Raw genomic sequence first — 15,325 nt, 5'->3', positions numbered from 1 at the left:
CTGGGACCGAGGGCGCACAGTAAGGGCTCCACTCTACGTACTGTCATCCCGCTGACTGATTCGCCCGCGTCCCCGCAGTACGCAGCCGGCACGCCGGCGAGAATGAGCGCGAGGTGCCCCTGCCCCAGAGGAACAAGGTTCCACAGAACAGCCACTGCAGCCACGTAACACATTTCTTTTTAATTGTGTGGGAAAAGCCACACTAGAATACAAAACAACAGATTACCCATAACGTGACCTCCTGTTGGTCATGAGTGGGGACAGCAGGACCCGCTCGCCTGCAGCACAGGAGGTAAAGCTCTGCTGACGCAGGGACTCCCACCCCACAACCACGGGTTATAGTTAAAAAAGAGCCAAATTACCACGGATATAATCTGAAATGAAAACAGTTTAAAGTAGTCATTTCTCTTCCAACGGTTTAGAGTCTGCCATGTAATCCATGCAACAAATTACAGATAAACGAAGAGCAGAAGAAATACACAGACAGCCAAGGTGCTGACTAGGCAGAAGGCCTGCGGCCCTACAGCCACGCCCGAGGACACGGCCCTACAGCCACGCCCGAGGACACGGAGGGGCAGGCGCAGACCGCCTGCCAGGTTCGTCACTTTTCTCCCTAGTGAAATTTCACAACGTTAATAAGCAAATTGAAACTCAAGGCAAACTATGGAAATGATTTTACTGAGAGGAGGTGCACGGAAGCACCCCACTCCCCCGCCCCGGAAACTTGTTTTTATCAGAGTCTGGACAGGAGAGTAAGGGAGCCAGAGAGGGAGGGGATGGGCCCAGACAACTGCGGACATGGCTCAGTCTCCACCCAGGACCAGACTTGCTAAGCGTGGCTCAGACACATGAGAAACCCAGGCACCTTCGTGGGCCTCGCTTCTGCTCCAGGCACAGGGCTGTGAGGAGAAGCCCCCTGGAGGCGCCGTCTTCGGGGGTCCCGACAGTGGAGGCCGAGGCCGAGTGTGGAGGACAGGTGAGGGGCCCCCCTCGGCTTCCAGAAGAGGGTGGGGGATCCTGAGCCTCATCTCAGGATGAGCCTCGACCACAGCAGAAAGCAGCCCCGCCAGGACTCGGGCCGAGGCGTCAGCCAGTGCGCTCACCGCCCTCGGGGACAGGCCCCCACCTGCTACCACAGTGCAAGGGGACGGGGTGGGTGGCCCGATGTTCAGGTCCAACCGCAACTTGTTCTACTTTTGTGAACCTGTTCCCCTGCCCCAGTCCTTCGTGATGCATCATTATCTTATCACAAATACAACATGCCTTTTTTTTTTTAAACCATTACCATTAGGTGAATAGTTTGTTTCTCCAAATTTTAATCCTCAAACTCCAAGAGCACATCTGAAATTTTTACCTTCCAAAAGAGGATGCTGCAGTGCCGACAAAAGTGCAGTGTGTCTCCGTACTGTTCCTTAGTGGGGTAATGTTTCTGAAGCGCAAAATACATCAGCTTCCATTCGATGTGACCTTTTTCTGAAAGGATCAAGTGTCTACAAAACTAGACAAACAAAATTCTGTTCAGAATCAGATGGTTTTCATAGCATAACAATTTTAAAAGCAATATACTGCATGAAACATTCAATTATTTGAAATTAAATTTCAAATGTAATTCAATCTATACAATGGAATACCATGCAGCTGTTAAACAGACTTAAAGGTTCTGATCTGGAATGATGTCCACGACATACTATTAAGCTAAAAATAAGTTACATACATCGTGTATCTGACAGGGACTTGTAACTAGAACACAGAAAGAACACAACTCAGTAACAGAAAGACAATCCAAATACAAAATGGGCAAAGGACTTGAAAAGACATACAAATGGGCAACAAGCACATGGAAAGAGGCTCAGCACCTCAGGCTTCGGGGACGGGAGGAGGCAGCACGTCACACCCCCCGTGAGGCTGTGACCAAACACTCAGAGTAACAGGCGGGGACGAGGACGTGGAGCAGGCGGGGGCTGCCCGACGGGGTGGCGACTTTGAGAAACAGCTGCTCGGTTCCTCGGAACATTAGACTCCACTCCGGGGCGCCCCCCCCCCCGCCCTGAGAAGGGGGACCATGGCGGCCCCGTGGCCTGGCCGCGCCCAGCCTCACCCCCTCCAGCGCGCGCTTCTCCGTTTCAGGGCCTGAACCTGCTCATCGCCAGGACGCCCCTGCCCGCCATGCCCTCTGCAGTGGCCGTGTCCCCCTGGGGGACGGGCACGTGACCCCACACGTCCCCCGAGCCCGTGTCTGAAGAGACACGTGATGTCTGTCCCCTCGGCAAGGACTCCCTGGGGCAGGACCGCGTCCCGCCTCGTCCGAGACTGTCCCCTGCCCTTCACGCGGCCGTGGGTGTCATGGGTGCCCAGCTGCCGGTGCTTCCCTCCAGAAACAACACGGGGCAGGGGGCGAGCAGGGGGGCAACGACGCGGGGGACACACAGGAGTCCGCCGGACCCCGTGGCTAGTCCCGGTCCTGGGAGGGCAGGGGTGCGGGGAGCGGATGGCCACCCATGATCTCGGCGGTGACACGCCCCCCGCAGAGAGGCCTCGAGTTACGGGAAAGACGAGGGGCCCGTCCTCGACAGGAAGAACCTGCTCTCGTTCTGCGTCTCTGTTCTGGGCTGTGTTTAGAATCACAGCTCTTTCTCAACATGAAGAACAAGCTTTCCCGTAAGTGATTCTCGTCCATTCCCCGAAGTGGCCAGGCCTGGCCGCTGGGGCCGGAGCCCACGCTCACCTGCTTCTCGCCGAAGTGGTACTGGCAGAGCTTCTTCCACAGCCGCCGGTCCTCGCTAAGCGCGGACAGCGTCGGGGTCACCTGACCCAGAGTGACGATGTCCCACCCATCCGAGAACCTGTACAGGATGTTGCTGAGCATGGGCACGGGAAGGTCGCTGAGCGTCAGGCCGCTGTCCACCTGCTGGGAGGGCCCGCGCGCTTACTCCAGCGAGCGGGCGCAGGAGCGCGGCACTGACGCTGACGTCCGAGGCCCAGGCGACGGGGAGGCCGCCGCCCCTCCTTCCTCCCCACTTCTCCCCAGAAAACGCCCAGCAGCGGCCCTGCCTGGACCTGTGCGACAAGCATTCCCTTCCCTTCCCTTCCCTGGGGATCCCGGCCGCTGACACCCACGCTCCCCGAGTTCGCCAGCTGGCGAGGCGTCACCGCGCATCAGCTACTAGGGGACAGTGGCACCTGGCCACGTCCATCGAGGCCTGGGCAGCAGACACGCCCCAGGTGCATGTGTCTTCAGGCAGGTGGCCCTCACAGCACAAGCCCCTGCCCGTGGGAACGAGGTGGGGTCTGTGCGGTGCTCACACCAAGGCCGCCTGGACGCTGGATGTTGGATCGTCCCTTGTAACTGCAGGGCCTTAATTAGGGAATCACTGCTCTTTGTAAATCCCACGTTTAGATAGCAAATAAATGGCCCAAAGTTACAGTGTTCCAAGGCCACCTTTGAAAGCAACCAGAGATAAATAAAACACAACCTAAAACACTTACTTTAGTCAACAGGGTCAACATTTTTCTTAATGAAACTAGTTACCAGAATAAACAAAAAACATCAGAACAACTGGAGTGATCTGCATGCTCCTTTTGAACTATAAACACATGTACGCACACCAAGCAACGTACAACACATCAACCCTAGAGAAGCAACAGCAGATGAACAGAGTCACTATACAACTTAGCCTTAATTCATTGAATGTTATTTTAGCCTGAAATACCTAATCTCCTGTAAAGGTAAATTAATTCACCACCTCATCACCCACAGGATCAGCTCTTTTTAATAATTACCATCCCCACCGTCTTTCCAATGACACCTATAACACATTAAAGGGGCTTCTGGTCTGAATCCATCTTACAACAGTTTAATATTTATGAAATGTAAAGGAAAAAAACCTTTGGAAAAGCTGTAATAGTCTTGCACATATGCTCAGAAGTAACAACGGTGTTTGTAATAGAAAAACAGAGCATGCTCACTTGTAGGCCAAGAAATGCATACCTCAGTCATCTGAAGATTCTGTAGCTGCTGTTGCCAGTTGAGAATAGTTTCTAACCGGCAAACCCAAATGTTGATATTTCCCACCAGAACGGACTTCCCCACTCCTCTAATTAGAATGCAAAGGGTAGAGCTTAGGTCTTGGAGAAGATCTTTGATTAGGCGAGGGTTTTGGTGGTCATCGAGAACTGGAACAAACAAAAACAAAAACAATGCACTGATACAGTCAACCCCTGCTGTTAAGAATGACCTGCTTTTACAGCCCCAGGGCCCATTAACAGATAACACAGATATACAGAGTGTGATATACACACACAACGGAATACTACTCAGCCTTAAACAGGAAGGAAATTCTCACATGTGCTACGACGTGGATGAAACTTGAAGACCTTATGATAAGAACCAGCCACAAATGATCAAGTATTGTGTGATTCTCCTTATATGAGGTCCTTAGAATAGTCAAATTCATAGAGACAGAAAGTAGACGGTGGGCGCCAGGGGCTGGGCAGTGGGGGGAGGGTTGTGCTGGTTGGTGTTTGTGGGGACAGAGTGTCAGCTCTGCAAGGTGAGCTCTGCAGATGATGGTGGCGATCGTTGCAAAATGATGTGAATGTACTTAACGCCACTGAGCTGTGCACTTAAGAGTGTTTAAGGTGGTAAATTTCATGTATATTTAACCACAATAAAAAATTATGATCTAATTTCACTGCAACTCCAAAGTGGCATCATTTCTGAGATATCACAAGTATGATGAGATTTTAAAACTTCAAAATATTGTCTGATAGTGTATTTTTGGTTGAGTCTACAGTTTTGCCTTTAAAACTGTCAGTCTCTGTTTTCTTTTATACTTAATCATGAGAATGGATATTTAAAATGGCATATATATGCATAAACTCAAAGTTGCGTTTATTACTGGCCACTAACTAATCAGGACAAACATTAAATTAAAATTACAGGCTTATATGATACCTAAGAACTAAGTCACAACCTTGCTTATTATAGAAACACTATACAGATAAGGTGAGCTGTGACTAGTTAACCATGGAACAGTGTCTTTTTAAAACTCAGGGATTAATTACCTTTCTCTGGGACTTCCCTGGCGGTCCAGCGGTTAAGACGCCGCGCTTCCACTGCAGGGGGAACGGGTCTGATCCCTAATTGGGGAACTAAGATCCCACATGCCACGCAGTGTGGCCCCAAAACAAAAAAAATTATCTTTCTCATTACAGTATGTTCTTCTGTATGCAAAAGCACCTTTTAAAGAACAATAACATCAAGAACTGAGCAGCCAACCCGAGCCCTTGCCCTTGCCTTGACACCATCACATTATTTGACATCATTAATACTGGGGGGAAATAAAAGAAAAATCCAATCTCCTTGCACTGAATTTCTAATTAAGATTTAGATTATTGAAAGTATCAGACATCACCTTACCTTTTTGAACGATTTTATCCAGAACGTTGAAGTAGTTCTTCTGGGCCACACCGCTCAGCGAGGTCAGCTGGGACTTTGCGATCAGCTGCAACAGCTGTGGGGTTGGGGGGGGGGGTAGTTACAGGTGAGCATCACCTCTGAAGGGAAACGCCCCCGAGCGACAGGAAGGAGAGCGCAGGCCGCGGGCCGTGACGCCCTCCCCACGACTGCTCGGCTCGGCTTGTGTTCTTGGACCTCTTTGGGCGTCCACCCAGCACCCTGCTGTGCCCTCTCCTCTGAACGTCCTAGCCTCACACGAGCCGAGCCGGACCTTCCCCGACGGCCTCACGTCACGTCTGCCCCCCCAGCCTCCCGCCTCCCACAGCTGCTGCCCGTCGTGCCTCCCAGGCTCCTGCTCGGTCAGGGGCTCGGCTGCTCTCAGCACACGATGCCGGCACGGCGGCCGGCGGGGAAGGCCTGGGAAGGACGGGACAGCCTTCCCGCTTCTCTGCCCCAGTGCTGTCCCCTCCCCTCTGCTGCTCCGGGGAGAGCTGGTTGTCACAAACACGGCTCATCCCTATCAGTCTTCGGTGAACCCACGGCCCACCTCTCTGTACAACCTGGGTCTCAGGAGTCCTGTGTCAGCTCCTTCCCCGTGTCCCCTCACGAACTGTAACTTCCGCCACCCACGCCGGGCCTCGCCCTGGACCACGTGTGTCTGTGGTGTGGTCCAGACCTGCCTCTGCCAAGTCCTCGCCACCCGGACACATCCATTCACTTCTTCCCATACTGTTTGTGCCCAATCTGAGCCACTTTGGGTAAGCCTTAAACAGATTTTAGAATCTGTGAACTACATCTGCCTATTTCTCTGAAAAAGGAATTTTTCATCCCTCCTCTCCAATCCTCCTAGCTGCCTCCGTGAGTTTCCAGAAGGAGAAAAGAAAATGCTAACTCACGTACTCACATTGCCATGTTGACCGTGGAAGTTAAAAAAAAATTACAAATATGACAATCATATGAGGATTGTTGGGAAAAAAATCATTCTGCAACTTCTAGTATATTTACATAAAAGTGTCCTATACTGCAGTGATTACAGAAACAACACTCCAGGGCCCTGGCCAGAGAACACCTGAGAAACCCAAGGCTACAAGGTCAGTCCGGCTCCTCAATCTTTTTTTTTTTTTTTTAACGTCTTTATTGGAGTATAATTGCTTTACAATGGTGTGTCAGTTTCTGCTGTATAACGAAGTGAATCAGCTATACATATACATACATCCCCATATCCCCTCCCTCTTGCATCTCCCTTCCACCCTCCCTGTCCCACCCCTCTAGGTGGTCACAAAGCAAAATGTTAGCGTCTTCCTTGTTCGACCAGCATCACAATCAGCACCACTTTAACGCTGACTCAGACCCTTCCCACACCCCCCCACACCCCCCACCCCCGGGCCTGCGTTTACAACCAAATTAGAGACCTGAGGCCAGCTTCACTGCTAAGGACAGCCGGAAGGGGTGGGGCTCCCAGCGCAGACCGAGCCACCAGCCCTGGGCAGTGTGAGTAACAACCAACCTTCCCTGACAGGCTCCCTGCTCTCAAGACCCTCAGGACCTGAGAGAAACAGACCAGAATATGCAAACACATGCCTCTCCTGCTCCGCAAAGAAAAATGAGAGCGCGGAGCCCATGGGCCGCGGCCCTCAGAGAGCCGTCCAGGGAGCCCCCAGCACCCCAGATCTAAGCTACTTCCCTGGCACCACTGCCGCCTCGCTCGTGTGCAGTGCAGGGTCCCGGGGCCCCCCGAGGAGGCTGCACACACTGAATCCAGCCCTGAGAACGCGCCACCTTCCACCATCGCAGACGCTGCGAAGATGGGCACGGGAGGACACAGGCACTCTTCATTTTTAAATAGAGAAATTTTTTAAAACTTATTTTAACTTCCATATGGTAAATATTAATAGACAAAACCCACATAAGCAAATCTCTTTGGGGTCCTCAGTAGTTTCAAAGTGAGGAGGACCCCTGAGACCAGGTCTTAGTCTGAGAATAGATATTCTGTCACAAAAGGGAATAAGTATTCCAACTACCCCCTCCTATCATCAACAAAAACTACAGTTTTCTAATATCACGTAAAAAAATCTTTTAGAAAAGGGCTGAACTCACTAGCAGAAGGCGTGGGGTTGGCACGGTGGGTTAGCTAGTTACCTACAGGGCACCCACCAGGAAAACCACCACAGTGGGATGTGCAAACACAAGAGTGGCCATGCTAATAGATGACAGTGAAATCTTAGGTTAAAATGGTAATTAACATAAACGTGCAGAAGACAATTTTTTTTTTTAATTTATTTTTTGGCTGCTTTGGGTCTTCGTTGCTGCGCGTGGGCTTTCTCTAGTTGTGGTGAGCAGGGGCTCCTCTTCATTGCAGTGCGCAAGCTTCTCATTGCAGTGGCTTCTCTTTGTTGTGGAGCATGGGCTCTAGGTGCGTGGGTTTCAGTAGTTGTGGCACATGGGCTCAGTAGTTGTAGCTCATGGGCTCTAGAGCGCAGGCTCAGTAGTTGTGGCGCACGGGCTTAGTTACTATGCGGCATGTGGGATCTTCCTGGACCAGGGCTTGAACCCGTGTCCCCTACATTGGCAGGTGGGTTCTTAACCACTGCGCCACCAGGGAAACCCCCAGAAGACAATTTACAAAGAAAATATAACCACGCATTAGCCTCTATTCAGCTAGATATGTAAGACAAAATCTGTTGGAAACTTGAAGAGATTTTGTCAAAAATACAAATATTGTGGGAGATTTTTATACGTCTCTTCAAATTTAACAATTCTAAACAAGTAGGGATGTGGACGATTTAAATAATATAACCACCAAACCTTGTTTAATAAATAAGCAGAAAAACTTACATCCTTCAAAGAGAGAATCTGCATTTTTCTTATGTGTCAATAGAATATTTACAAAAATCAACTATGAAAATGGCCACAAAGGAAAATTTAACGCATTTCAAAAAAGCAGAGATCGTACAGGCCGAACTCTCTAATGATAATATACTAAAGCTAGAATTAAATAAAAGTACAGAAAACCTCAGCTATCTGAGCTCCCAGGCACGTCTGGAATGCCCGAGCACACGCGTTACGTGGTCAGGATGACGGTGTGGGTGTGCATGCGGGAAGGACCGAGGGGGACGGTTTCGTGTTCGGGTCGCTCTGCCGTGCAGCACAGGGCACCCTCAACGGGCAGAGGCCGGGGGCCGTGCCGTCTTCACTCCTGGCTTCACGCAGATTTCCACATTGACCCGTTATTACCGAGGTGCTACCGGAAGGGCTGGACGTGACTGCCTAATTCTTACAACACCCCCAGGAGACGTACTGTAATATCACGCTGCACAGCGAGAACTAAGGCCCAGAGATGAGGAAAATGACCCCGAAGTCACACAGTAACAGGGACCGGATTCCGGACTGAAACTCTGCAAACTCTTGCCACGCTGCATCGCGTGGACCTCACGCGTGTCAGGACGCAGCGAACAGCTTCCACAGGCTTCAGCGATGTGCAATTTGATTACCTGATTTTAAAAGGTCTTCTCAGTTTTACTGTATTTAATGAAAAAGGAATGAGACCTAAACTCTGCAATAGCAGATTCTCACCTAGATGTTCACGAAGCCGGAGCAGTGCCAGCACCCAGGCTTGTTCGCAGACTCTGCGTCCATGTTGTCATCGCTCTCTGGGGAGAGTCAGGAGCTTTCATCAGGTTCTCCCAAGGTCCGCGGCCCCGTTCCTCCCCCAGGGATGAGGGTATCTCACGCAGAGCGAACGCAGGCTGCGCCGAGAACAAGGCTCCCGTCTGGGGGACCAGCTCGGGCAGGTGGCCTGTGAGAAGTGACCTCTTCTCGGACTGTCCCTCTTGTCCACCCTCCGTGGGAATTAACACCTCATTTGACTCTCATCCTAGTCACTGACTTCTAATACTGGCAGAAGGAAAAACTGTTGTCTTCTATGAATTGAATTGTTACACAATTTATAATTTCAGTTTTGTTAAGAGAATTCTTAGTTCTTGCGTTTGGTCACATTCTACAAGTTACATTGTTGGCAGCATAAACATGCGGGAAGCTAAAGAAAAATGAAGATGGTACTGGACACTTGCAGACTCTGTGCTAGTGACATTTCAAATTTCCAGAGGACATGCCATCTAATCAGGGCACTCCCGCTGGCTGGACACACACATCCCATGAAACGGCAGAGCTACGACATCAAATTTAATTCTCTTGAGGTCAAACTGTCCAGTTAGCGTCCAGTCGTGTTTCCTTCGACTGGAAGCAGGCACCCCTGGGAGGTCCCACGTGGTCTCTTCTCCTTCATGAATCTTGTTCTTAGGAGCAGTTACGTATTTTGCTAGCTCACTTTAATCCAACACTTTTTAAAAGGGGAAAAATTAGAGGAAACTCCTGGAGTAAGTAGCCTATAGCCAATTCTTGAATCAACAAGAAGGACGTTTTTAAAAAAATAAAATGTAAAAATATCTTTTTGTGCTAAGGAACTCAGAGGGCATTCCTTTTGTGAAGAATTTGTTTTCTAATCAGGAACTTCCTCCATTTCTAAATACCAGTTTTCTTGAAAAGAGGAGGTGCCTGGAGGTGCCTGGAGGTTCAGTAAAACCACTGGCAAATTAATTACTTTAGAGTCTCTTACGAGCCAGTTCGTATTCAGGTAGAATTTGCGCAGAATGTTTACCATGGAGAAAACAACCGGAACAACTCACAGAGCAGCCGGCTCAACCGTCCCCTCACTGCGAGTGGAGCAGCTCCAGGTCTGTGCCGGGGGCTGGGGACATGTGTGTGGCGGGTGCCCAGGGAGTGGGCACGTGACAGGGACCTAGCTGGGCTGTGACCCAAGACACTGCCACGTGGCACACAAAGGCTCAGGTCAGAGGTTCTACGGACAGTCCCTCTCAACAGTCGCCCTGAACTCAAAAGGCCACCGTTTTAAAATGTCTCCACGCATGTCAGGAAGTCACTGCTTTCCATGAGAGGAGAAGGCTATAGGATCAAGACAAAGAAGACCTTTAACACAGGCGCCTCTGCGGTCAGGACCGCCTGTGACCTGAGGCACACCTTGCCCGCTTCTCCTCCCTGAATCCGGGGACGGGGCTGGACCTGCATGGGGGCTGTCCCTCCATCTAAGCCACCCTCAAAAGACCAGCCAAGCGCAGCAGCACTCCTGAGCTGAGCATGTCCGAGGGCTCGCTACGACCCCACCACGAACTCGTCATGGCAGCCTCGGGGCAGATACAAACCCCGTTAGGTGTCGTGGAAGAGGAGATCCCCGGTCAATAACTGAGAAAACAAGACAGAACCCAACACAGAGGTCTGGCCCCTCCACCCCCCGGCCCTGCTGCTGCCTCGTGGGTCCCTGGAAGCTCGTCCGCGACCATGGTCTCCCCACTCCCATCTCCTCGTGAACTGTTCATGCCACATCGTCCTCGGCAGAGATCAGGAAGAAGCTAAACATCTTCACATAACCAGACGGTCCAGCCAGAGACGTCCTTTCCCTTGTTTTCATGATTCCACTATTTAAAGGACCCAGGAAGCACATGGGGGACTGGAGTTCACGTCCAAAAATTGAGGAGTGTTTGGAAACAAACTCCTGGGGCCAAAGTCCCAGGACCTAAGAAGGCACGTAAAGATGAGCAGAGCAGCTCCCCAGCTCAAGGGCAGAGGTCACATGAACACCCAAGTGGCCCCGGCCCTGCACGCACTGCACCTGGTGCCCCGCGGTGAGGAGGCCCAACCTCCCAGAGCGGCTGACGGACAGCTAAGGGGCCCAAATGACACCCCCCCCCCCCACCAATCCCTTACCTCGAACAGAAGGAAAGGGTGTCACTAACATGGAGGAGGTGCATCAGGTACATTTTTCACGCAGAGTCGCCATGACGGGCACCTCCTGGGGACCTCCGTGGCACAGGGACGGCCCTCCCCGTGGAGCCTTCCGACGCTGCCTGGGTTCTGGGCACGCAGGCCAGCGGCAAGTCTGCAGGAGACCCACGTGCACGACAACCGTCTGCTGAGGCCCCCTGCTCTTTTCACTGTCAGTCGGTTTCAACGATTCATCAGCAAAATGTGTTCTCATACGCAATCCAGTGGCAACAGGGTCTCCTTCCAATCTGTGCCAGAAAACCGAAGGCCTCCCGCGTTCTGCTCCTTGTAATTTTTTCCACTGACTAGTTTGCAATCATGTCATCTCACCCACCATTAACACAGGCTCATTTTCCACACGTTCAAAGTGAGGTGGTGTGAGAATATCTGATCATCGTGTAGAGAAGTATGCTTGGTCCTTCGCAGAAGACAAACCATGAACAAGCACGACCGCTCCTCTCAAGGAGAAAAGCACACGGCGCCCCAGGGGAGAAGTAACGGCCCTTCTGCACGGTCTCCGCGGCTGGCCCCACGCCGCGTGGGGGACCGTCAGCGGCCACCACTCTTAGGGTTCTGAGGTCGCAGGTCCAGGCCCCCGTGTCGGCAGGGCCCTGTTACATTCTGGCCCAGGGAGGGGACCTCCTCGCCTCACTCAGCTCCTACTGTTGTGGAGTTCCTGGTCCAATCTCTTCACATGGCTTCTCCCTGTGACTGTGTCTCTGTTTCCTCTTCTCTTAAGGACACAGCCATCGGTTTAGGGCCCTTCCCACTCCAGTAGGACCTCATCCTAACTGAATACACGTGCAAAGACCCCGCTTCCAAATTAGGTCACGTTCTGAGGCTCCAGGTGGACGTGAACCTTGGGGGACACTGTTCAGGCCCGCAGACTCGCTATTTAGAAGTAATTCCTCAAAAACATGATAATTCCTCTAATATAGGAACGTGGAACAGTGAAAAGACTTAAGCAAAACTTTACAACTAAACTTTTCATGCAAGCAGCCCACGCGCAAGACGTTAACCCCTCTGTGGCTCAGGTCAGCATCTACCACGCACGGTGACCCAGCCCATCGAGCTGGCAGAGGATCAGAAATGAAGAAGCAGGGAGGGTGCTTTGTGAGCTGTCGAGTCTCCCGGGATGGCCTGTGTGCACCTGGAGCAGGGCCGGGCCCACCACTCAGCTGCCCGACTCCTCGGCCCGAGGCCGGGTCCCGTTCTGACCACCACCTCCCGCAGTTAATCCTGACACAGGACAAAAATGGAAAGAAAGTGACGAGAGGTGTGCCATCTCGAAGGACAGTGAGAACTCAGCGTCTGTCCACTGAGATCAAGTCGCGCATCCGCACTCGTCCCCTTTGCCTCCTGTCGCCAGACCTTTTCACTGCCCCTCTTCCGGCTCACACCGACACCCTCGTCTCTGGCTCTTCGGGGTGGGATCCTGCACGTACACGTCTGTGACAAAACGCGGGCAGTCGCTGGGGGCCGGGCTGAGCGGCAGAGGGGCTGCACTCGCTGTGGCCTTTCAGAGCTCCCCTGGCGTCCATGGGGCCTCCAAGCCCGACCGTTGGTCCCTGGCGCCCTTCACTTCAAGAGCCACAGCGCAAAACCAGGAAATCGGCCCTGCTGCATCCTCCTGGCCAAGCCACTCAACAATCCTTTTATTTTGTTCATTTGTATAAGTTTCAGGTGCACAACAGGGACTGGCAATTTTAAAGCTTATACTCCATTTACAGCTATTATAAACTACTGGCTGCATTCCCCGTGCTGCACAGTATATCCTTGTAGCCTGTTTATTTCATACATAGCAGTTTGTTCCTCTAAATCCCCTACCCCTACCCAACAATCCCTCTTAGAAATCCGGTTTCCACTGCCAAACTTCCTTCTAAGTCATAAAGTTGTTGAAATATCCTTTCAGAATATTGTATGTGCTTCTGGAAAGACCTACCCCTTTAGTGAAATGTTCTGAATGGAGAAATACTATTCTGCGTGATCCCACTTTGTATAAACATGAACCTTCCATGACCGACTTCTCGTAAGCACCCTAATAAGTGCATCTGTTACACCCTAAGCACACCCTGTATTTATTAATATTTCCTGATCCCCTACTGTGACTAGGGGGTTAGTAGATTCCTTCTGTACGACCCCGAGTACAAGAAGGGACTTAAATACATCACAGACGACAGGTTCACCAGCACCGCTGGAAAGGCCTGATCAATTATTAAACCTCGCAGATCCTGCCCTGCCAGACAGCACCTGTTCTCTAAACAGGCCGTGAACGCTAGCAGCGAGTATTAACGTCTGTTAAAATGTTTCTTAACAAATATTTTAATAATTAAGCTACAGAGCTCAACTCTCCTAACGTTACGAATACGACGGTGCAGCACACACGGCCAGCATCCGACACCTCGCGCTGCTCCCTGGGCGACGCGCAGGACGTCCCGGGCAGCTTCCTGAGCCGAGAGCCGCCGGGCGCGGCTTCCCCGGGCTCAGGGCGGAGCCTCGGGCGAGCTGGAAGGGCCGTCAAGAGGCTGAGTTACTGTCACAGATAAAACCTGATGCTCCTGTGACAAGGCTTCAAATAAAGCTCAGAGAAACCAAACTGTCAGTGAGTAACACGTTCCAATTACAGGGAAGTTAATGTGACGAAGTTAAGGTAACCAAGGTAAAAAAAAGTCACTATTTACAAGCCAAATAAAGTGAATAATGTGTCACAGACGGCAGCAAAGTCTCATTGACCACAGGCAGGGAATGAAGTATAAACTCGTTTTCCAAATAACCCAAATAAAGGTACATAAGCGTAACGATTCTGAGAGTTTCTCCCCTAACAGGAACCTCCTTTAGGAAGCACAGCACACCCGGCATCTTTATACATGTCAACTGCTACCCTGCGCTGCTCCCAGGCACTTTGCTGACAGCCTCTCTGGCCACCGCCCCCAGACGCAGACCCTCCCACTCCATGCCCTCCTTGCGCCCGCCCCGTCTCTCCCAGGGGACCCGCAGTGCTGGGGGCCTCGGACTCCAGGGAGCCACCATGCACGACCTACACGCCCCGCAGAGAGACACAACGCAACTCTCCCCCAGGAAGGGCTGGCACTGAGGGGCTGCCCGGTTTCCGGGTGTGCACTGACAGTCAGGCCAGACGCCGCCTCTCTGCACTGCTGAACTTCAGTGTGTATGGCTGACAGGCGGGACGAGGTCTATGGCTGGAATGTGAATTAGAAGCTTCCCTGACACTGTTAGTTTGGAAAGACAAGTCAACCTCACAGGATGTGGCCGTGCACCTCTCCTAAGGGTGCTCAGCAATATGGGCACCAAGGTTCTCACCCCTCCCACCTCAGACCAGGGGACACCGACTGCTAGACGGGAGGTAAAGGTGCTGACACTCAGTCTCCAACCATGACACCGAGCTGAAAGCCCACTTCAAAGGCCTTCTAAAATACCAACTCTGACTGCTATCCATCTCCCCCTCTGCGGCGAAATAAATAACTACCTATGTGCTAATAATTCCACGTCTTTGGTTAATTTTTCTACTTAAAATTTTCAAAATTCCACCAAATTTAAGTCTTTGATTTATCCTAATGAAAGTAAGGTCCTAAAACTGACCAAAAATGCTTTTAATTTACTTATACATTACATAGAAATGGGATGAATGAGAAGTAAGCTCAATTACGGACCAGATATTAAGAACTGTCCACTCACCAGGGCCAAATCTAAACTGCATCTTGACTGTCATTTTTTTTCCCCCAATAAGAAAGTTTCTCAGCACATATTATAAAATAATAACTGCAAATAATCAGTTAAGGAGAGAAAAATTACTGTGAGTAAAGACCAGTTCTTATTGATTTTCTGGAAATAAATTTAATAGTTCAATAAATTATGCTAAGGGCTTTTCAGTAGCCGGCCAAGACGACATTCTCAATCTATAAATAAGTATTTTTTTGTAAACTACAAGATAGTTTTAACAGCAGTTTAACATAATAGCCATATCACTGACAACCAACTAGTCTGAAACTAAATATACAGCATTACATT

General features: G+C 50.9%; 1 protein-coding gene across 12 annotated transcripts in view; it reads right to left on the bottom strand.

Moving 5' to 3' along the window:
* Window positions 1-15,325, bottom strand: part of FBXO25 (F-box protein 25) — a 60,100-nt gene that overhangs the window by 14,291 nt on the left and 30,484 nt on the right. For 6 of the 12 annotated variants that reach the window (XM_082375310.1, XM_082375317.1, XM_082375308.1 and 3 more), the window contains exons 6-9: window positions 5,420-5,513; window positions 3,989-4,173; window positions 2,726-2,908; window positions 1,355-1,498 (exon numbers count right to left, since the gene is read on the bottom strand). In XM_082375310.1, the coding sequence (XP_082231436.1) occupies window positions 1,355-1,498; window positions 2,726-2,908; window positions 3,989-4,173; window positions 5,420-5,513 (606 nt within the window). The other 6 variants (XM_082375311.1, XM_082375312.1, XM_082375314.1 and 3 more) reach the window with 4 other exon arrangements.

Source organism: Balaenoptera borealis (genome assembly GCF_965194805.1).
Source record: "Balaenoptera borealis genome assembly, chromosome: 21".
NCBI classification, from domain to species: Eukaryota; Metazoa; Chordata; class Mammalia; order Artiodactyla; family Balaenopteridae; genus Balaenoptera; species Balaenoptera borealis.
The sequence above is the reverse complement of the archived record's forward strand: the minus strand, read 5'-3'. Positions and strand labels throughout refer to the sequence as shown.